The sequence below is a fragment of the Chanodichthys erythropterus genome, chromosome 2 (genome assembly GCF_024489055.1).
Source record: "Chanodichthys erythropterus isolate Z2021 chromosome 2, ASM2448905v1, whole genome shotgun sequence".
NCBI classification, from domain to species: domain Eukaryota; kingdom Metazoa; phylum Chordata; class Actinopteri; order Cypriniformes; family Xenocyprididae; genus Chanodichthys; species Chanodichthys erythropterus.
The window spans coordinates 3,566,493-3,591,285 of NC_090222.1; the positions used below are offsets into that span (position 1 = coordinate 3,566,493).

Here is a 24,793-nt window from a genome sequence, read left to right on the forward strand (position 1 = left end):
TAATACAATATAAAACAATACTTTTTTTACATATATACTAATATCCCATCAGATATATCCCCACTGTTTTTTTTTTCCCCTAGGAAAATCATAAAGGGGTTCCAAGCATCTTCAAAAGCCTTATATGTGCCTTTAATAATATGTTATTTTCTCCAGCGACATATTCATTGACATTTCTTTGAGCCAATCTCCCTACTTGGTGCCTCTAATTTTTTTCCAGTGAAGTGCCGTAAGACGTTTAGCTTGTAGAGTACACATTTGGACAAATATATATTCTTTTCTCCTCAAATTAAGATTACTAGGATATGTATTTAATATAATAATGTTTGGTTCAAGAGAAAGTGTGTTTGTCTATCATAATCTGCACTCCCTTCCAGAATTTCAAGATCTATTCACACTCCCATACACAATGAAAGAAAGTGCCTTTACATGAATTGCATTTAGGACAGATGTCTGTAATATTTTCATTTAATTTATTGGTCCCACTTTATATTAAGTGGCCTTAACTACTATGTACTTACATCAAAAAATAAGTACAATGTACTTATTGGGTTCATATTGAATTGCAAAACACATTTTCAGCTATTGAGGTGGATACTTGTAAGATTATTGACAGGTTTGGTGGAATGGGTAGGTTTAAGGGTAGGGGTTAGGGTTAAGGGATGGGCAACAGTGTAATTATAAATGTAATTACAGAAATTAATTACAGATGTAATTACATGCAGGTGTTTTTAAAATATAAGTACAATGTAAAAACATGTATGTACACAATAAGTGCATTGTATCAAATGATTAATTTAAATGTAAGTGCATAGTGTTTAAGGCCACTTAATATAAAGTGGGTCCAATTTATTTAATAATACTGGAGTTACATATACTGGCAATAGCCAATTATATTGTAATAACTTTAATATTGTATTAACAGTTTGCGTCTGAGCATCTCTACAGACCTCTCTCCAGTCAGCCATTAATATTTCCTCATTGAGGTCCTTCCTCCATGCTTCTAATCGAAAGTTTGCAGACTCATGAGATCCTTCTACATACATATTATAAAAAAGTGAAATCTGACCCAAACTATAACAATTTTTGGTGACTTCCTTTTTTTTATGTCACACCTTTACCATGTTTACAACTATTGGATTTGTAATGTTTTCCTTCATTTTCTTTAACACTTTACAGTGTGAGTCATATAAGTTTTCAGAGACAAATCTGATTTCACTGAATATTTTTCCCCCAATTCTAGCCATTTTGGTAGATGATGAGAAGGAGAGAAAGAATACATAATAAATCTTAATTGAGATGCCAGATAATACCGTTGGAAATTAGGGCACTGAAGCCCGCCTCTATCATAAGGCAGATATAAAAGAGATAGTCTAAGTCTTGGTCTTCTATTATTCCATATGAATTTAGTAACAATCCTCTTCAGTCTAGAAAATAAGTTGGAGGTGCTAAAGGGATATTCTGAAAAAGATATAAAAGTTTTGGCAATATATTCATTTTTAATATATTTATTCTCCCTATTACAAAGATGGGTACATCGTTCAATAATTTGTCATAATTTATCACAACAACATCTCCCACCTCTGGGGTTATTTTAATACCCAGATATGTGAAGACTCTGGAAGTTTTAAACATGTTAACATTACTGCTAGGATGCCCTTCTTCCTTATTCAACATCATAATAGAGGACTTTGAATTATTTATCTTATACCCTGATATTTTCCCAAAAATCTCTATAAAAGTGAAGTAGAGCAGGAATAGATGTACCTAACCTCTTTAAAAATAATAAAGCATCATCTGCAAAAAGAGCTATTTTATGTTCAACACCAGAAATTGTTATACCTTCAATATCTCTATTTGTTTTAATTGTGATTGCAAATGGTTCAATGGCTAAAAGAAAAAGTAGAGGGGAGAGAGGAGAGCCCTTTCTACATCCTCTAGAAATATTAAATGGCTTTGATACCATATTATTAGTCAGGACCTCAGCTATGGGATTCTTGTATAATAACCCAACCCATTTACAATAATTATCTCCGAGTCCATAACGTTTCAACACAAACAGAAAATCCCATTCGACTCAGTCGAAAGCTTTCTCTGCGTCTAATGATAGCAGAGCAGTATCTATTCTTCCCCTCTGGTCATGCAAAATATTCAGTACTCTTCTAACGTTATGGCATCTTTGTCTATGCAACATAAACCCATTTCAGTCAGGCCACTTTCGTCAAATGTATATTTATTATAATGATAAATGCATACAGTTAGTGTTAGTGGTATGGATCTGTTCTGGGCAAACTCCACACATTGTCCATGCAGCCCTGCTTGGACAGAGCGGGGAGAGCACTAAGTCAAACCCCCCCTTAGGGTATGGAACAGATCCAGTATCATACATGCATACATACATACATAATTACAGTCACAATTACATTAGTGTTGTAAACAGCTAAATACACAGGGAAGGTTGATAAATAAAATTACTGTATGCAAAAGACAGTCGTAAATAGACAACAGATTAGATAAAAGAATCCAGACAGGTGGAGTTGGGGATGGAGGAGGGAGTTAAATGCAGCGTGCAGCTAAGCAATAGAGAGAGGCAGAATGAATGGGGATTTAAATGAACCGCTGTGATAGGTGTGACAACTGGATTGGTACACGTCATGAAACAGCTGACTGTCAGCTGGTGCAAGCTTGACTGACGTGGCCCGCCTGAACCAACGCAATGCTTGATTTTGATCATTCCCTACTAAGTATGGTAATAGATTTTCTAATCTTCTTGACAAAATTTTACACAATTTTTGTATCCGAATTTAGTAGACTTATAGGGCACATATTTCACATTTATTATTAGGCTTTCCTGGTTTAGGCAGCAAAATAATTAAAGCCTCGCTCATAGAGACAGGCAGCATATTCTTTTCCAAGGCTTCCAATAACATATCTAAAATAGGTCTTATTGGTTTGTCTTTAAATTTTTTATACATGTCTATGGGGATGCCATCTGGCCCCGCTGCTTTCCCTGCTTTCATCATTTTGATGGCTTCTATTACTTCTTGCAAACTTACATCAGAACCTTGTAAACATTCCAAACTATATAACTGCATACAACAAGACCTGAATGATTCATTAATTTGCCGTGGGTTGACAATACTACTACCATCAGTATTCTCAGTACAAGCAATAGCTATCTTAGCTTGTTTACTTTTTATATGCAAGCACCTTTCCTGTCTTCTCTCCTTGATCATAAAAGGTTTGTTTCAATTTCAGTAATTTCATCACCATTTTATTTGCTCACAGTGTGTTATACTCGGATCGAAGCAGCAAAAGTTGCTTATGCAGAACTGTACTCGGAGAATCATTCTGATAAATCTCACTCTTCAGCTTCTTAATCTTCATCTCTAATGCTATCAACTCTTGCTTGCTTTTTGAACTACAAAAACTAATGATCTGTCCCCATAGAAAAGCTTTAAATGCCTCCCAACGAACCCCAGTATAGGTTTCGGGTAAATTTGTTTCAAAATGTAGATCAATTTGTTTACCTAAATAATCAACAAACTCTGGGTCCAACAACCATCCGAGTTGAAACCGCCATTTTGGAAGGTCCCTAGACAATTTTGTATCTGTATATATTAATGACACTGCTGCATGGACAGAAATTACAATACTATGATATTGACAATCTATGATCTTAGAAAGCAATTGAGCTGTAATTTTCCACTTCTTCTGTGCTATTTAGTGTCACGGTACAGTCTCCATGCATAAGCAACAGTCGAGCTGGGAAAAAGATTCTGTGTCGACTAATTCCCTTGTCACGTAATTTTTGATGAACTGCATCATAACTTCTCTGCTTTCTGTGAGCCTCAGCAGATAACTCAGGGAAAAAATAGAGGTTGTGATCTTTATACTTGATGATTCCCTTAGCTCTAGTGGCCTTCAGAACCTGCTCTTTTTGCTTGAAGTTAAGAAACTTCATGATAATTGTTCTCGGTGGCATGTTACCAGCTTGCCTTCTACGACCCTGGCTGGGTATCCAATGTGCTCTCTCTATGATAAGTGAACAGTGAGATGGATCCATCTCCAAAATCTCTGGCAGCCACTTTTCCAAGAAAGCACTCATATCCTTTCCCTCCTCCTTCTCTGGAAGCCTGACCAATCTGAGATTATTCCTCTGACTTCTGCATTCCAAATCATCAACTTTACCTGACAGCGATTTCACCTGCGTTTCCAGGAAATCAGCTCTAGTCTTTAATTGAACAATCTCCCTAAGGGCAAATTTTGCAAAAGTATGATATGCCTGATAGCTCTAAAAAAAAAGAGTTGATAAAAGCGCTGTATAGGCTACAAGAACTCAATTCAGCTCTGACACACTGACTGACTGCAGATTCTGTGCATGCGTTTGCCGCCTGTCAACGCTTGCGTGTGCATACCAAAATGTGTTATATTTCTAGGCTTATCAGCCTTGAACGGTCAAATACACATAATTATGCCTAAATGTCCATCTTGGTGGTTATGTCTTGAGTGAACAAATTTGGGAGGTGTGTCAGTGTTTGCTCCGCTCATTACAGTAGGTCTTAAAGTAAAAGCAACCTAATATATACCCGCTCCTGTCTGTGTCTTTAATATTAATCAAACAACGACAACAACAGGGGAAAAACAAACAGCACTTAAACTTAAAGCACTGTTTGTATCTGTATCTTTATGTTGTATTTATTTGTCCTATTGTAATTTGTTTATTCTTATTTTATTGCTGACTGTTTTCTTGATTCTTAATTAGTTGAGAACTTTTTATAATTAGGCATTTGCTTATTGCCGTGGCTTACCTGTAAGATTTTGGTCACATTTCCCATTGTAATTGAAATTGGTATTATAGCTAGATAGCCTAGTACAGCACTGGACTAACCTTTTTTCGCAAGACACCACAATAAACAAGATTTGTGCATTTTGTTTGTTCTATTGCCATTTATGACTAATGTGCATCTAACATAATACATGGTTAATGTTGTATTCTAAAAATAAATAAATAAATAAATTTTTCACAAATTTCTGGAAATTACCACAACAAAATCAGTCATTTTGATCGCAAAAATCACAAAAAAATATTGTGAAATCCTGGAGGGACTGGATAAAGTGATGTGTGGGTTTGAAAAGGATTTAAATGCAGTTATTGCATGAGAGCTTGAAACTGTGACCTCTCCGACGCCATAACCGGAAGTCCTAAACAGAGTTTATTGAACACAGAACACTGAGAAGATGAGGTTGTGTGAATAAGTGAGGCAGTTCAGAGACATAAAAGATGACTTTCCTATGAGTAATTGAAATGTCTTTGCAGGTGCAGTGGTGATGACAGGGTGTAGGGAAGCACAGACACACACTGAGGATAAAGGCAGACCAGAGAAGACTGAAGACGGGATCCAAGATGGCAGGCAAGTATCTAGGTAAGTGGCATAAGGAGTCTGTACGTGTTGGGAATGACGAGACCAGACAAGGGAGTGCAGGTTGAGGAGGATTATATGTGATGACTTGATGGGGAAATGCAGGTGCAGAGAATCAGAACTCAAGGGATTGTGAAAGAGTGGGCAGAGTGTGCTGATCTGGTGGCGATGGCTTGATTGGTGTCAGAGATGGTTGACGGGGCCTACCTCTGCCTCTGGGTGCTGGACGATTCAGGTGTTCTGAGTGGAACTGGGTGAGAAGGGATGGATCAAGCACATCATCACAAGCAACCCAGGAATGTTCTTCAAGGCTGTAATCCTCCCAGTCAGTGAGGTATTCTAGGAGATTGCCCTGCCGCCATGAGTCGATGATGGACCTGGTAGATGACCTCTTCATCGGCCAGTTCAGGAGGAGGAGGTACCTCATCACCACCAGATCCTGTGAGGAGAGACAAAGGTTCAGTGTGAGGTTTCAGGAGTGATACATGAAATGAAGGTGAGATTCTGTAGTGAGATGGTAAGTTGAGCCTGTATATGACCTCATTTATCTGCCTCTGCAAGGTGAAGGGACCTACGTATCAGGGACTCGGCTTACAGCAAGGCAGGCAGAGACGGATATCCCATGTGGACAGCCATACCTTCTGGCCTGGTTGGTAATGAGGGGTAGATGTTTTGCGGGCGTCAGCTTGTCTCTTGTGTCCCACACCCTCTCGCTCTGCATGAACCAGTGTATGACAGCTGGAACCTCAGAGGGTTAGGAACACATTGGAACAGGGGGAGCCCTGTGGTGGATTGCCTGAGGGAATTCTGGGCATACTCCGCCCAGGGGAGGAACTGGCTCCAGCTGTCCTGGTTCTGGTGCCAGTAGGACCGCAGGTACCTCCCGAGCTCTTGGATCTTCCACTCAGTCTGGCCATTTGTCTGTGGGTGGTACCCGGAGGAGAGGCTGATGGAAAACTCCCAGGAGCTTGAAGAAGGCTTGCCACAGTCGTTCTAATGAATTGAGATCCATGGTCTGACACTATGTCCTCTGGGAGACCGAAATGATGGAACATATGTTGGAAGAGGGTGTAACGTTTGGCCCTATCGGTCGAGTTTACATTAAAATGGGGTCAGATTAAACTGTGTGAGAGGGTACGGTGTTTAAAAAGATAAGACAGACAACAGAAATGAATAAGGTGCATTTACAATAATCACAAGGAACTTACTTAATATAACTTAGGCTGTTAAAAGTGTTTAGTCTGTTTGCACCATACCCTAAAATAGTCCATAAGAATCCCAGCGTGATGTAAGTCCCAATGTGAACGTGTCCACCGGTGTATATACAAAGTCCACAGAAGTGTTAATCCAATGAAAAGGGATGTGGTTTGCTGGAAAGGTAAGTCCATAAAATAAAACTCCACAGTCCAGCTAGTAGGTGATCATGTTTGTAATGAGAGATTGAATGTTTGCCATGCTGCCTCCTTTATACGGGCTTACTCCCTGATTCCTGTCATGTGATCCGTCACATGAGAGGCATACCCAGACTCATTTAAAAACATACACACATTCAAATAAGTAAGAGGAATAAAATGACTAAGACAACATGTAACCCAATTAAAAAAGTGCTTTATAAATAAACTTTGACTTGACTTGACTTGACTTTGATTAACCGATAAAATCATTATTGGGATTGTTCAAATACAATGTTTGCTTTTGGCCTGTTTCAGAAAGGAGAGTATGTTAACCCTGCAATGAGGGAAACTCTGGGTTTTCTGTTTCAGAATGGAAGGTATGTAAAACCCGAGAAAGCAGTCAAGTCAAGCCTGTTTCTGAAAGAGAGGTAACTTATACTCAGAGTAACTTACTCTGTTAACCTAACCTGGTTTCCTTCAGTCTCCTCCCCCTTTTTAAAGTGCAAGTGATGTTTAAATAGTTCACTCATTCATTCATGCTGCAAAAATGCTTTTCGTACTGAGGATTTTTTGTCCTTTTTCAAGTACTAATATAAAAAAAAAAAAAAAAAAAAAATCAAGATGAATTTTGCATATTTTACTGAAGTAAAATTCAGCTGTTTTTTTGTACCTTGTTTGTTATCATTGAATTTTCTTGTACCGTATCACAAATAAATCGCCTTGCAGCTACCCAGTCTTCTAGATATTAGTATTTACCATTCAAAAATGTTGCTGGTCAACCACAAATTTTAACTTAAAACAATAATTCATGTCTGTTATTTATCTATTTATTAACCCTCTGGCAGGCTGAGGCTGTTTTAGGGCAATGGAGAAGTTTTGACATGCCCTGACATTTGTGCTTTTTTTCAGTTGCTTATAAACATATTAATGGAAAAAGTGTCATTACACTGTATTCAGCACAAACTAGGCTACCTTAATATGTGAGGAACATGTATGTACATGTTTGTATTTTTGAGAGAATTACCTTTTTGCGTGGTTATTGAAAAAACAAAAATTTAAGTCGTTGAAATACGGCCACAAAACAAATACTAATATGTGTTCACAAGACTTCTGGGTATTGGAGGTTGTAGACTAGAATTTTTGCTTCAAAATTATGTAAAACTCGCTACTCCTTTGTATAAAACAATATATTGATTTAAATTTTGTAAGACACTTTTTGTCAAGAAAGACAGTATGCGGGTGACGTGAATCTTCATGAATAATTCTGTGATTCACACCTGAGAAGACAAAGACCCACATAATGAGCCCTTTCAGTCAGGTAGGCTATGTGAAAGAAACAAAGTACAAAATAGTTTTTTGGTAGTTTATTCAGAATATAGTTAACAATATAAATAAGAGACATTTTGAATATAGAGTTTTACCTGGAAATAAATCATGTTCAAAGATATAAGTGAACTTCACTTACCTGGCATTCCAAGGTCTTTGGTTTTTCTGCACTGAAAAAAAAAAAAAAATAAATAAATAAATACTGCTTCAAGTCAGTGATCTCACCATCTCACCATCTGGCAAAATATTTGGTCACAATGATTCTCACATCTGTGAGATAAAAGAAAAAACCCTCAGTGAGCATGCTGATAACAGGATCATATCAGCTTTTGTATTAATGTTAATATAATGTCCTTAACAGAAAACACAATTTTTGTGATGTTATGCATGTATTTTTGCACATCATGTGAAAAAAAGTTTGTATAGGCATACATTTAAAATTACAGTACCAGTCAAAAGATTGGACACATTACTATTTATGTTTTTGAAAGAAGTCTCATGATCATCAAGCCTGCATTTATTTGATCAAAAATACTGAAAAAAAGCAATACTGTGAAATCTAAATAATGTTTTATATTTTAATATACTTAAAAATTATGTATTTCTGTGATGCAAAGGGTCTAAACATTCATATTACTGTAAGGGCTTTAGCCTTACGTCATTTATTAGCTCAATTTCACTATATGCACGGAGCGTTCTTTAGAACTTCCGCATTAATATAAGCCAGTTCGAAAACTTCCGGTGAGATGTCATTTGCTGGTGTGTTGAGCATCAGTCATGTAATATTTAGTTTTTAATCAGAATATAGTCACTTAAATAGTGTGGCATAGCATTAATTTAGTTATTCAAACGTAAGACAGCTTAGAAAATAAATAAATAAAGACATACCTCAATGTTCCTCCTCGGCTAAATTCAATTCGACCATTAGTTTTCACACTTTTATGTGAAAAAAAGCTTCAAAAATTAAATATTTATTGTGCACTTAAGTTAGATTAATTGAATAAAATGTGTGTTTTCACAAGTGTGCTGAAATCATTGATCTTGCGCTGCTCTGACTGACATCTGCTGTGATTACAAAGGGAGAGCGCGGTGCTCTCTTTCTGTGTAATTAATTCACAATAAAAGTTATTGTTTTTCATAAGATTTTGTGAGTATTTCATACTTCACATTGACAAAATGTTTTTTCAAACCTAGTTATTTTATAATGTTTAATATTTAGTCAAAAACGAAGTGAAAAACGTTTAGAGGAAATGGCTGATATGTGCGCAAATAAATACTACTTTGCCGCCACCTGCTGGTTAAAGTGCTAATTACTGTCTTTTTTATTTTAAAATAAGTGTTTTTATCAAATGTTAAATTTCCTACATTTTTAAACGTTCGGTTTTACAATGGGGACAATCTCAGAAGGATGAACAAATTATGTTTGTGGTCATCGCATTAAAAATAACATTTAAAGTCCTGGGGAAAAAATGTCTGTGTGTGTGTGTGTGTGTGTGTGTGTCTAATTACAGACACGGCATTTTTAAACAGTCCCAATAGCTTCGTCTTTATTGCAATCAATAAAACTGGTTTATTGGCAAATTGGTAAATGTAATAACTGCATTAAAATATAAATACAACATTAAAAGTCAACCATAGATGGTTTTGTGTCGATGTACAACGAATACAGAATGAACAGCTAACGGTTCACCGGAAGTGCCCGAGCTGGCTTAACGACAACCAGGAAGTAACCCGTGCATATAGTCCATTGTTAAAGGGAATAAGAATTGAATCAACTGTAAATGATTCACTGTAAATGATTCGGAATTAATATTTAACACTTCATCAATTATTCGTCCAGCGAAAATTGAGGTTAGAGTATTTTACCAATTCTGGATAAAATATTATTCTGTGGCCAACAGTAACAATATTTTATTATGATTATTATTATAATTATTATATTATTATAAGCAAGAGGTAACTTGATCTTAAGTTTAAGGCAGTAATTTGACACACAATACAAGAAACACTATATGTGAAAATCAAAACAAGATTTATTGACTACTTCTAACGATTACAGGAAACTAAGGCTAACACACACACACATACACACATACATACATGCTCACACATTCGCGGAGTTGATGAGTTATGAAAAGTCCCAAGTTCAGTGCTAACTTAACTTATAACCGGAAGAAAATCACAAAAGCAGAGCTTTGGCCTGACTCTTTAGGTTTAAAGGAGTTTCACCAGTTTCCAGCAAGGGAGAGAGAAGTTTGCTTGTACCTGCGTTTGCTCTGACAGCTGAGGTAATCGGGTTGTTCCGTGACTCGTGTACAGCGGAGTCCCGCGTTCTGGATTGGCTGTCTTTCAGGTGACGTCTTCTCGGGAAAGCCCTGTGGGTTGCGTGGAAGCTTTGAAGGATGTTGCTGGCTGGTGCGATGCGCTGTTCCGAGCGTCTGGCTTGAGCGGCTCTCTTCTTGGGAGACTTTGGTCAGGTATTGCAGAGGGTTTTGGAATCTGGATGTAACGGCTGTTGAATGATCAGCGGCTTGGCTCGTAGTTCAAGTCGACGACTGTTAGATGGAAAATCAGCCCCGGTCAATCAGTTCTCAATGACCCATGCGACTTTTCCGCCGTGGTCAAAGTAGCGGTGCTTCGGCTACTTCTGACCGATTTCTGACTTCCAGCTTATTTCATATTTCTCCACCGCCTTTAGCTTGTTCGGACAGCATAGTTTTAAAGGAGCAATTCTGGCTCCATCCTTCGGATGCGATCCTCCAATGAGACGTTGCTACGGAGATTAGACACGCCTCGTCTATTGTCTATTGATCACATCGCGTGATATCTGCAGGACATTCTCTTGTTTTATTAACAACTTTATAAAGTTTCTTAATATTTTCCTGATACTGAATTTCAATGTTTCATTCACACAGAATTACAGAGAATTATAAATTCTGCACTTAGAGCTCAAACACGACACACTTCTTCCACACATATTACTAGAATGACCTATTAAAACAATGATTATAAGAGAAAGCAGATGCATACAGGACTACAAACATATAAAGCATTGACTCCAACATATTAGTAATCACATCATAGCAAATGTTATTCTGGATATAGTTAATACTTTAAGTAATCGACAATTGTCCCTTTTGAGATTCAAGATTGAGTCCTAAGCATAGTTTAACTTTGACCGGTGTCATGGGTGACCGGGTCACGATGGACAGCCACACAAGGGAGGTATTGATAGGACAGATTTGTCTTTAAATCCGTTGATGGGTGTTTTCCTGTTCCGTCCGATAATACAAGAGGGTTTTGTGAGAGAATCAATAGATTTAATGTGATCAGACCCACGTGATGGGTTCTGATTAGTTTATTGCTGATGAGCAAAGAAGTCCTTTAGACAGAGTCCTTTGTTAAAAGAAGTCACGTCATCATTCCTGTAAAAGCTAGGTTTTCCCTGTCAGGAAATGGATCTTTTGGACCAAATGAAGCTTTGTTCAATCATGCCTCTGGCTGATAAAGCCATTTGGTAACGTCTGTCGAACGGGTCCCTACATTACCTTTATGGTATTTTATATATTTTATATAGAGCCTAGATGTTAATGTGCAGTTTAATACATTGCATTTTATTTAAGACATATTTATTATGTATTTCATACGATTTCACTCATCTCAGTATAGCAATATAGTTTGGGATTAGCCAATATGGCAATTTACTAATGTAAGTTGTGTGTAGTAAATGAAACTGCATGTCGATCTGTCCCGTTAATTCACATTGAGTCAAACAAAACTTGCTGGATTCATATTGATTTTTTTTTTTTTTTTTTTTTCGGTTTCATATAGACACTATATCGCGATTAGAATAAAGAACTTAAAGGGATAGTTCACCCAAAAATGAAAATTCTGTCATTTACTCACCCTCAGGTTGTTCCAAACTTGTATACATTTTTTTGTAACGTTGAACGCAAAAGAAGATGTTTTAAAGAATGTGGGAACCTGAACAGTTCTGGGTTACCTTTGACTTTCGTAGAATTTCTTTTCCCTACTATGGAAGTCAACGGTGCCCCAAAGCGGCCTGGTTACAAACTTCCTTCAAAATATCTTTCTTTGTGTTTAACAGAACAAAGAAATGTATACAGGTTTAGAACAACTTGAGAGTAAGTAAATGATGATATAATTTTCATTTTTGGGATAAAAAAACAACTTACCTTTCGTAATCATCAGCTCGATCTAGTTGATCCTTAAAATGAAAGTGAAACCAGTCACACTCTTCCTCTGAGGCAAATCCTTTTAAAATCATTCCTCACCGCATCTCAAAACAATGAAAAGTACATGAAACTGACTAAATTTAATGTGTTTTTCCGAGCTGTCGTGGGCATTCAATCTGTTGCATGTATCTCCTCAGAATTTGCGTCTGAATAGCTCTCGCTCCGTGGGCGTGGACAAATTAGTGGATAATGAGCTGAGCTGCGAACTACTGACATGTCTCAATTTTCATACAGATTACATAAACAGAGAATATATGTTTTCGATTTGACTAACATGATTTAAAACCTGACATTTCAACATTTCATTTGTCTCATTTTTGTGTCATTAGTATTCACTAAGTTACAGTTCATTTTCTGAGAACTATCAGATTGGACTTTATTTAATTTTCAAAAATGACTGGCTCATTGTTCATCATGCCTTCATATAATGTTTATTTGATATCTATGTTTTTCTTATTCTTGTCACTGTTGCAGAGCAGTGCAAAAGGAATCTGCCTGAGAACCAAATGGTACAAATGCGTGTGATGAAAAAGGATCCAAAGTCTGCCTGTGTGTTGAAACTGGATTCGGTCATATTGGACACAGTCACCATAGCTTCAGGGGACTATTATGACATTGAATCCCTTGACTGTAACAAGGATGAACTAGAGTTGACTGTCATCCAGACCATAGGTACTCAACTGTGTGGTATGATCCACGCCTTAAATAAGACAATATCCTAAATGTTTTGAGCTTTGTTTCACTGTGTAAAATGTTCTTGTCACTATCGAAACAGAAGGTTCACCGGTAAAATCTATATATACCTTAACTTCTGTTATTTAAGCAGGTCAGGTACACGACTTTGGGTGAAAATATTATCAGTAGGAATTCCCTAAAACTTGTCAGCTACCTTCAGAACATGGTGGTGATAACCCCTGCAAACTTTTGTTTCAGTCTGTTTTTTTTTTTTTTTTTTTTTTTTTTTTTTTTGGTTAGTGTGGAGATTATCTAAGCCAAATATAAATAATAATAATAAGGATACAAACTAATGGATTAATTCTACTCTGCAATACCAAAAGAACCAGAGGGAAATATAAATATGTTCCAAGACCCAAAGGCCTAAGAATAATCATGATAAACACAAAAGTGAATTTTGACCATATCGTGGTGCTATAGAGTTTGACTTTTTTATTAAATGTAGGTACTTGTTTGACCCTCCTCAACCAGTGTGCTAAATGTCACAACTTTCATTCAAAATGAAGTGCCACAAGAAGAAGGGAAAAAAAACTAATGAAAACAATAGGGTTAAAGGTGCTAAAGAGGATCTTTCCGTCGACTGAGAAACCAAAGACTGTTAGTGAGTTTTTGAAATGAGCGCATGCGTAAGAACAACCCCCCTCCTTCACAGCTCATTTCGAAGGGAACGCCTCTCAAAACTTGTGCACAAGCCAAAGGGCCAATCGTTTACGCTATCATCGTATTTGACCGTTTAGGCGTGTATCTGAAGCCCATAGTATACTTTGCTTATACGTGTTCCACCTTGGCCACACAGGTGGCCACCTAGGGAACAGCATTTCTTTCATCGTTTAATGCGCTTTTAATAACACTGTTTAATATCAAGCATGTCCCGCAGTTTAGCAACAGTAGATTGCATTTTACGTCACTCTCTTACAACTCTTTCACACTGAACATGAAGCAAAATACGAGGCAAATCGCAGAAGAATGGACCCTTCACACCAAACGCAAAATAAATGATCATCTTCTGCTAATTCACGCCTGCACGCTAGGTGGCGCTGACTAACAATGCATTTGTGATAACATTTTATTATAACGTTCAGTTATAAGTCACTTATAAATTATTAGTTAATGATGAACGAATCATTTACAAAACATGACTATACATTCATAAATGATAAATAGGTGATATGTTAATATTTTATGAATGTTTTATTAATTTAGTTACAAGTCACTTATGAATTATTAGTTAATGATGATCAAATCACTTACAAAACATGACTATAGGTTCATAAATGATTAGTAAGTGGTATGCTAATGATTTACAAATGTGTTGTAAGTTATCTTATAAATGTGTAAATCATGAAATACTGTAAATCAAACAGAATGATTGATAGGTTGATAATTTATTTGTTAATACATTGTTTATCACTTATAAATTGTTTAATTATTTGTCAAAATTGTTTTAGTATCATTATCTCAATAAACAATTGTTAATCATGAACAAATGATGAACAAACCATTAGTAAATTATCAGTATGTGATTTATTGATGAAGTTGTAAGTTGGTCAGTGTTCAAAATCACAAACATGCAGGTATGCTAAAGCACTATTTTTGAAGTGGATATACATTTATAAATGCCTCACAGTCAGGTGATTCCAGTGGGTTATGTTAAATCCTTTCACTCATCAGCAGAGACTTGTGTTCTGTGTGGAGTGTGTGGGATCTAGTGATGAAGTCAACCTCTGAACCGGTTTTACCTTCCACTGAAGCTCACATCAGGTGCACAGATTTAAAGACTCATTGTGTGTCAGAGAAGACAGCTGTCTATATCAGTGGCATGCAGTCCATATAAGCTGTGAATGCTCCGCATACCCAAGCTATTCGTGGACTCTGCAACTATTAATAACATTATAAATTACTATTAAATCCAGTATAAGCTATGAGCTGAGAGCTTAAACAAGAGGAAAAATGAGCTGCTGCCAGATCTAGATCACCAAAAATACTTTTTATTTGATACAAATCTAACTAGATTTAACCAAATGGGGAAACAAATCATAACTAAAACTATTTTCATAGTATTTCATTTTCTCCGGAGATTTTTTTTTAATGAAAACTTGTTTAAGACAGTCCTACTGTAACTAGGCCTATCAGAGGATGTTAATCAATAGTCTGTGCATTTGTTAAAAGTCAGTTTGCACAATTTCAACTTATTTTTTAAAGAATAATGATATTTTTTTATTTAATATAGCCTTCTTATTATAATAACATTTTATTTTTTATTTATAATAGGCTGCTAATACTTATTATGTTATATTTACTTTTAATTATTAGTTTAAAAAATACTTCTGGCTTACATTTAAATTGACATGGTGTTTTTTATTTGTGGTGTCTGATTTAGATCTGTGTCCTAAACTGATATATCTGTGTCCTAAACGTTTAAAGGTGAAGTATGTTGTTTCTGTGACACTAGCGGCATCTAGCAGATTACAAAAATACAGCATATTTTGCAAACGCACCTTTCGCATATCGCGCCTCCGTTGACTCAAACATCACAAAAGCTATTACAGGTGCTTGTGAAGGCATATCTCAACAGGTAAATGTAGGCTACTCTCAGTAAAAGGTCCAACATATTAGAAAGACTTTTCGCTGTGTTACTATTTGTCAAATGAGTAAACTAACAAAGATAACGCGTGCATCTTGCATATTATCCCTAAACCGAGACATTCGAAAACGATTAACATTAAAAAGCTTAGCGTGGCTTAATTTACTTAGACTGTGTTATTAACAAACTAAACTATGTACAGTAAAGCAGATGTATAATATGCCCATAATATGACTTGAACACGTTTAATTAAACATTTTCCTCCCATTAAGAAAACGCTTAACGTGGCTTAATGTAGGCTATTATTAAGACAGTTTTAAAGACCAAACTTAGTAAACACTATACTAATAAAGCATAGTATACAGAAAAAAATGGTTTGTGCAGAATTTTATCTTTTAATATCACTTAGTAGGCTACATATTTAGAACAGTTTTCTATGGGAGGAAAACACAATGTTTAATTAAATGAACTGCATTCATATTCTGGGATCATCTGCTTTGCTGTACATAGTATGGTTTATTAGTATGATGTGTACTGAGTTTGGTCTGTTAATATCACTGTCTTAGCACATTAAGCCAAGTTAAGTGTTTTTCACGTTAAGCGTTTTAGAATGTCCCTATTATTAAGCGTCTCTATTATTAATCTAACAATACCATTCAACGTAACTGCATCGGCCACATTACATGACACACCACTCAGCATACCCGGTTAAAAAAGTCACTGCTTGCCACTGGTCTATACCCTCACCAGTCAGAACTTACACTGCACTACACACTACAAAGTGTTCAACACCTGTTATAGATGATGTGTAAACACATGAATAAATCATTTACAAAGGTTCCTGCATCCCCTAATCTAAAGTGTAAACTATTCATCACTTGTAAATGTGTTACATATAATTTGCAGATCTTCTTTTTGAAACTGCAATTTGAAAACTTACCATTTATTTGCCTAATGCAAAGGTTCGTGTACACCTTTCAGTTACAGGATATAAAAATCTATACAAATCCGTTTATATGATATTTAAATTATAAATATTCTTTATGCAAATATATTTTATTATTATATAGATATTTATATATCTTTGAGCCCCTATCTCACCCCTTATACCAAAACATGACCACTTTTTAGCCACTTCACAAAAATAAAATCGCAATATAGATATATTTACAGTGACTGTTATCTTAGTTAATATGCTATTGTACAAAAAAGAATAATTTTAAGCTCCCTACTCCACCCTATAGCCTTAAGCATAACCATTTTGACAAGATACAAAGTGTAACAGGCAGATAAATGTAATCACAATACTTTATTTAAAACATTACAAAAAGCAGTATAAAGAAAAGACAAAGTTTTTTTTTTTTTTCTACTGTAAATTTGGCAGTTTTAACAAGGGACTCAAAGAGATTCTGCTCTCTTTTGGAGCCTGTCCCTAGTGGCCAGTCGATGAATTGCAGTTTAAGTCACTTCCGTATTGGCTTCAAGAGAAACTGGGGGAGGTTGCCGCTTAGTTTGAAAAGCCAGTTTTGTAAGTTTAAAGATATGAGTTGGCGGATATTTACAAGTATTAATATTTAAGGATTATATTACAGAATAAGAATGTTTTCCTCACACTGTGGTATCGTACAACGCACAAAATGCACAAAATAATGGACTAAGTTTATGATCAATTTATGCTGCGTTTTCATGTTATGGTGAGCAGCTGTCCCATAAAAACTAAATAAAAATGAAATGATTAAGTGCTGATTAAACGGTGGCAGAGTACTATTTTTTTTATATATTTTAAATGTAGTTCAGGCTTGGCTAAAGTGATGATATGTAACACATTTACAAGTAATGAATAGATTACACTTTAGATTAGGGGATGCAGAAAGCTACCAAGTATTTTGTAAATGATTTATCCATGCATTTACACATCATTTATAACAGGTGTTGAACACTGTAGTGTGTACTGAGTGTAAGTGCTGACTGGTGAGGGTATAGACAGCTGTCTTCTCTGACACACATGGAGTCTTTAACTATATGCACCTGATGTGAGCTTCAGTGGAAGGTAAAACTAGTTCAGAGGTTCACTTTATCACTAGTTCACTTTATCACTCCACACAGAACACAAGTCTGTGCTGATGAGTGAAAGAATTTAATATAAACCACTGGAATCACCTAATTGTGAGGCATTTATAAATGTATATCCACTTCAAAACAAATAAATTGCTCTTCTTAAAATCAGTGCTTTAGCATACCTGCATGTTTGTGATTTTGAACACTGACCAGCTTACAACTTCATCAATAAATCATATACTGATAATTTACTAATGGTTTGTTCATCATTTGTTCATGATTAACAGTTGTTTATTGAGATAATGATACTAAAACAATGTTGACAAATAATTAAATGATTTATAATAATAAATCGTGATAATGTATAAACTAATAAATTATAAACCATTTACTAATGATCTGTTTGGTTTTTTTAATAATTTACACATTTATTTAATAATTTACACACTCTTTCACGTCATAAATGTTTGCACCTGGTGTGAAAAGCCCCATAGGGATCTATTGTTTTGACTCAAGAGCGCCATTCGCACCGAATTTCTGTTTAGTGTTAAAAGGCCTTTATTCGGCTGATTTGGATGTTAAGTTTGGGTTAGGGAAGAATGAAAGCGTACCGCTGTGAAGGAAAGAAAGGTGCGCTGGCCAGAATGCGGCAGTGGTACAGTAATCATTTTACCTCGATTATACTGTTTTCATAATCGTTGGAAGCAGAAATTGAAAATATGATTATTTGCACAGCCCTAAGAGGGAATGATATGTTTAGAATCACTTTCAGAATTTTTCCAGCCAATAAAATTAAAACATTGACAGTCAGAATCCACCGACATAAAAAGCTCAAGCATTTAAAGCGGCAGACAACACAACTGCAGCTTGTGCTTATAATACAGTAAACAGAATGTTATCATCCATTGGCATGGAGGCTAATATAGTTATTGTTATAAAATGTCTTTAAAGTTATCATTCTTGGTGTGAATGGGCCTTTACGCTCTTTCAGTTATTGGCCTATAATGTTAAACATTCCTCTATTCATCCCTTACATTGTTTCTTTATCAACAGAATGTAAGGAATGGAAAAACTGTGCATCCATTCCATTCTCTTTAGCCTTCGATTACAAGGAGATCTGTATCCCAGTAGTTCTGAAGATGATGACATGGTTCCTCCATGGCCCACAGAACAGTTCAGTGGAGCTACAGTCCCCTAAAGGCGGTCTGCGTTACTGTCTGCCTGAGGAAAAATGCAATAGCAACAGCAACCTCCTCCTTAATGTGTCCCATGATAACCCTGGCATCACTGTTGGACAGTTTTGTCCAAAGGGAACCATTGAGAAAATCCAGATCCGTGAATCCAAGATTGCAGTAACTGCCTCTGTTACAAATTTCAATGACTGGAATTTGGCAACTAAACCCTTTCTAACTTATTTATTTACACAAGATATATCAGGTAAAGTGTTTCATTATGTATTTGTTATACATTACTGCAAATGGAAACTGCTTTTTATGTTGAGGAAACTATAAAGCAAGTGCAAGTTTGAAGACATTAAGAAAATTTAACTGACCTCAAACCATTCAATAGTAGTGTACCTGCTTGATTATATTCAGTGTGAGTGACTTGATATCAAAAATCAAAACAGTTATTGAGTCTTGCTTTTCTGCCTTTCTCATACAGAGGACTACATATTCACTGTTGCACCAAAATTGGATAATCCTACAGTGTTGGCGACCCCAGCCTGGGCGTCTGGGATGAAACCCTCCAGCAATGTGTCCTGGATCATTAACATGGAGCCACAGCTTAAGAGCAATCTGAAGTTCAGAAATGTCAGCCAACCCGAGTGTACGGAGCTGCAAACAAACATTGCAGTGCAGACCATTGTGCCTCAAATGATAGTCTACAGTACTAAAAAGGATGAGAATATTAATGATGTCCTGGTCCCAGAAAGTTTTTACCTTAACATGACTAACTGTAAGTCCCCGACAGGAAGCTTCAGAGCAATGATGGAGATCACACTGCAGAATAACTCAAGTGAGAGAGCCTTACTTTCTTCTGTCCACTAGATTTTGCATAGAATTTCCATATGTTATATTACTAAGGGAAAGATAAAGTGAAATGTCTTTTCATGTTTTCAGAGAACCATCTGGGCATCATCCTGGGTATTGTAGGCATCTTGTTAATGATCATAACAGCAGTGGTCATCTGGATTGTTCTCAGGTGAGAGTTTTTAAAAAACATATTTTAAATATAGCTAAAAGAAGCAATTAAAGGATTTCAAGCATGTTAAGGCCTTTAGGCGCATGTGTAAAAATATATTATGTGTTTATTAGCCTTGAACCACCTAATTCAATGAAAAAATAAAATTTTCAGGTAATTAGCACCATCTATTGCCTGATCTCTATAAAAGTTTACATGCTTGTTTAGAATCATATGTCGCACGTTTCTTTCTAATTTTGTGACGATTTGAGGTTTTGTTTAATAAAAGCTTTTAGGTAAAGCATATGGGGCACGACTCAAGGCCATTTTGAAATGACTGTGCTATAGCCATCCAAATTCTACAGTTCAACATATTTGTGATAATTATTAATCTAGCGAGTCCTGAGATTTGTACTACACTGGTTTTGTTGAGGGTGAGCAAAAGTTTTGTCAAAATTATGAGATCCAACATATGATTTGAATAACGTTTGTATGTGTGAAATATCTAATAATATACAATCAGTATACAAGTTTCACACATGAAAAACCTGATAGCACCATCTAATGGCAATTTCTTACCAATTTTTCACTGTCTTTTGAGGCCATGAGTCAAACAGCATCATTTCATTTTGATCGGCTTCTGATAATATTGTCTAATAGCTTCTGAATGTTGATTGGCTTAATGTAGCCATATTTTTTAAAATCAATGTCGTCATAGACAATGATGGTACAGTACCTTGGACAAAGACACCGAAAGCAAATTTTCAAGACAGTTGTGCCAACTGCATAGTTGGCTTGCATGGTAGCCATTTTCAACTTTTGCTCCATTATAGCACCACCGAACATGTGAGCCCATACATGTGTGCCAACTTTGGTGAAATTATCTCATTCCATTCAAGAGTTATAGACATTCAAGTGAAAGTGGCCATGCCCTCTTCAAACATTTGGCAAGATTTAAAAAAAAAAAAAAAAAATTGGGGGGATAATTATTGATATTAGATCTCGAGATAATTTTTCTGAACTGCTTTGGTTCTGATTAGGATCTTTGCCCTTGAAACCCTGACAAGTATTGTGCGGTAATGTTTGATTCTTAACAAAGTATCTTAATATTTCACAAGGCAAAAGAAGAGGAATAAGACTCCCACAGTGCCTGTCTACAATCCCAAAGCTTTCCTTCCAGGCCTCCATGGTATCCCCAAAACACAGGAGGAAGAAGAAGATCCTCACACTTATGTGTACATAGATGATTCTCTAGTATATTCACATTTGCTTAAAAATGAAGCTGAAAATGAACAATGTAAAGATGAAAGCAGCCCACCTTTACCTGACAGACCAGTCAGGAAAGGTGAAAGCCTAGTCACTAAAGGCAGCGGGATGGTTGACAATGAGCTCTATGGTTATATTCAGGGACAGTCAACTACATCTGGCTCACCAAAGTCTCCCATCAAAACCTCTGAGGACGAGGCCTGTGAAACCAGACTGTGTGTGAGAGAAGAGAGTCCTTGATGGAACTGAATTTTCTACTGCATTTTTTTAAAGTGTCTAAGACGTTTGTATATTTAGTGATTTTATGTTTGAACAGGTTGCATATTTTAAACATTGTATGTTTTTGATATTAAAACGTCTTAATTTATATAAAGTTAGGAGACACATTTTCTAGAAAAAGAAATCTGTTTGCCAGAAATGTTATTATATTGCAAAGTGTTCTCTGTTGCTCGCTGGTGTATACTGAATATGTGAGTGTGACTCAATCTCATGGGAAAGATAACTATTTCACTATAGCTGGTGATTTCAAATGAATTTGTACAATTTTAATTGTATGAAAACTTATGATATATATTAAAAAAAAACATGAATAAATGCATACAAATGTTAATTAATTAGCCACCAGTTTGCCAAAACATAATATAGTTATGAATTGTCATGAGAGTGTTAGAGATTCTGTCTGTTTCTGCTGTCTGGATTTCAATATAGATGATCCAAAAGAGGAAAGATGCTGGAGGCTCAACTGCAAACCCATTAAACTACTCTTGTTTTATGGCTTTTGTGAATCTGCTGAGCCACTTAAAACAGGGGGCTTCTGTTGTTAATTGTGTCTGGTTATTAAACTGATGATTCTTCGATCTAGACTTAAAACTAAACTAAAGTGTGGTGCGGTGCCAGGGACACTATGGCCAGGCTAGGTTTTCATCAGGGTCAGAAATTAATATTAAAGGTGCAGCATTTTTTTGACATTTTTTAAGGGCATTTTTATAATTACCTTATTGTATCTGAATGTATCTTATTGTGTATATTGTGTTTTATGTCAGATACTTAAATTTAACATTAGTTCAGTCATTCAGAGTGCTATACTATAGCTATATTACAAATAAAATGTTATCAACATCAACAAAAGCGTCTTTACAATGCAAAGGTGGAATAGAACCTGCATTAATGTTTATTTACACCAACTGTTTAATGCAGCTCAAAGGTGGCATACTCAGTGTTCCTATAATGTAAAGTAAATAGCCCACATAAAGTAAATAAATTATGTAGTGAATCTAAACACCTCTAATTGGCCACTGCATACACACGGAAACATGTGATTAGTTATAATGCTCAACACTGTCAGGGCCGGATTGGGACTCATTTTCAGCCCTGGAGTTTCATGCCTTAGACCGGCCCACTTTAATTCACGAATGACTATATTAAAATAATGTAATTAAAACCTCAGTATATAAGTATATACAGCCTTGTAATTAATTGTATTTTTCAAAAATATCTTCAAATACTGAAGATATAATAAAAAATAAAAATTATATTACAAAAAATTTGAAAATTTGATATACAGTCATTTTTATTGTTATAATAATGATTTTAAAATGTGAAGCATTGATTAACTCTAGCCATCTAGTGGCTGTAGTTAAAAATTCATGTTATTTTAATTTTAATTTACACTGTGTGCAGAATTATTAGGCAAGTTGATTTTCTGATCATATTTTTTTTCCAAGCACATTTTACCAATTCCAATCCACATCAATCTTAATAACTACTATTAATATTGTTTTTAATCATTTATAAGTGATATATAATTGTTCATGAAGGCTGGAAATGAAAAATGCCCTATATTCAGGTGTGCAGAATTATTAGGCAGGTTTTCTTTTACAGATAAAATGAGCCAAAAAAGAGATTTAACTCAAGACTGAAAAGTCAAAAATTATTAAATACTCATGAGAAGGACGCAATACTAATGTAATACTAGAAATTGCAAAGTTAAAGCATGACCATTGGACAGTGAAATGCTCATTGGGTCAGCGGGGTCATACAAAAACAGCTGGAGAAGAAAAGACACGTTAACTGCAAAATAATTAAGAATTAAGGTGAAGAATTAAGTGTGAAACCATCAGGAACCTTTTAGTCTCCAGCGCCACCATTTCCCAGTACTGAAACCTACCTGGAGTCTTCAGAAGTGTGAGGTGTCAGGATCTCAGAGACTTAGGTTAGGTGAAGAATCCTAAAAAGCGACCTGCTCTTAATAAGAATCACAAGCTGAAGTGTTATAAAATACATGAAGACTGGGTTTTTATAGGCCTTATAGACAGACAGCTTGAGAGTGACTCCTGAAGGACCAGCACCACATCCTCTTGTACCACTGTTTGAAGAATTTATCTTCCAGAATCTGGCAGTAAGTTTTGGAAGATCATTTAGTCCATCTCTGCAAGATGGACATTTCAGGATAAGAGATGGACTAAAAGTGAACTCCCACACCTTACTGCCAGATTCTGGAAGATAAATTCTTCAAACAGTGGTACAAGAGGATGTGGTGCTGGTCCTTCAGGAGTCACTCTCAAGCTGTCTGTCTATAAGGCCTATTAAAAACCCAGTAAATATGATCAGAAAATCAACTTGCCTAATAATTCTGCACACAGTGTAATTTAGTGTTTGCTTCCATGGTAGCAATCGTCCACTAAACCCAGGCACATTGTTCATGTATGTCACTATGAATGAAATTGAGAAATGTAGATCTTTATTAAGGTGGATTTAACATAAAATTTTGCTATTTTATAAAAATGTAAATACTTAAATGATTACAATTTGAGGCAAATAAATAACACAAAATACCATAAATCCCCCAAAATTGCACAACTTTACAGTAAAATATTAAAGCATTTATTTAAAGTTTGTTTAAAAAAAAGTTACATTATGTTACAAAATCACATTTTACTGTCTAGTTATGTAAGCTAGTTGGACAGAAAAATAAATATTGTTGTCCAATGTGTAATAGCATAGCAAGCAAAATAACATAAGTAATAGGCCCTATATTTTATTATTTGCCTATGATATGAGTAATAGCTGCATACAGGCCTTTATCTTTTGCATGTTTCCCCTCTTCCTTTTTATTTATTTACGTTACTTAAATCGGTCTACGGTGGCTTAGACTGTTTGCCTTACCATAATTTAGTGTTGATTTAGAACTTGTCCCGCTGTCCCTACAGACGTCACCTCATCCCTTCTTCTCGTATACTTTTGAGTGAGTTGTCTTCTCCAGGCGCACACTCCAAGTCCCTCCCAAGTCCGACCAGGTTAATTTACTCAAAGAGTGACATGATATCATTGACGTTACGCAAATGAGCGGTAAAAACTTGATTGCACATTCATTTGTTTGTTTTTTTTCTTGCACCGCGTGGGTGCCCCGTGCCGCCCTGGGCCATTGCCCATGTCGTCCAGGCCTAAATCCATCACTGACTGGTTTTAAGGAAAAAGTTAGGCTACTCAGCTTAGTACATTTGGCCGCGTCGACAGTTTCTACAGCATCCATATTTCAACCCAGTGCCATGACAACACCGGCCGTCGCAG

The 24,793-nt window shown here is 35.9% G+C and overlaps 1 protein-coding gene across 1 annotated transcript in view; it reads left to right on the plus strand.

Annotated features, from left to right (window-relative positions):
• LOC137025114 (CUB domain-containing protein 1-like) overlaps positions 1-21,463 on the plus strand; it is a 48,612-nt gene extending 27,149 nt beyond the window's left edge. Inside the window, exons 5-9 of the mRNA XM_067393147.1 lie at positions 12,874-13,071; positions 18,830-19,213; positions 19,439-19,792; positions 19,897-19,978; positions 21,076-21,463. Of these exons, the coding sequence (XP_067249248.1) occupies positions 12,874-13,071; positions 18,830-19,213; positions 19,439-19,792; positions 19,897-19,978; positions 21,076-21,463 (1,406 nt within the window). The remainder of the gene's footprint in view (positions 1-12,873; positions 13,072-18,829; positions 19,214-19,438; positions 19,793-19,896; positions 19,979-21,075) is intronic.
• Positions 21,464-24,793: the final 3,330 nt, after the last annotated feature.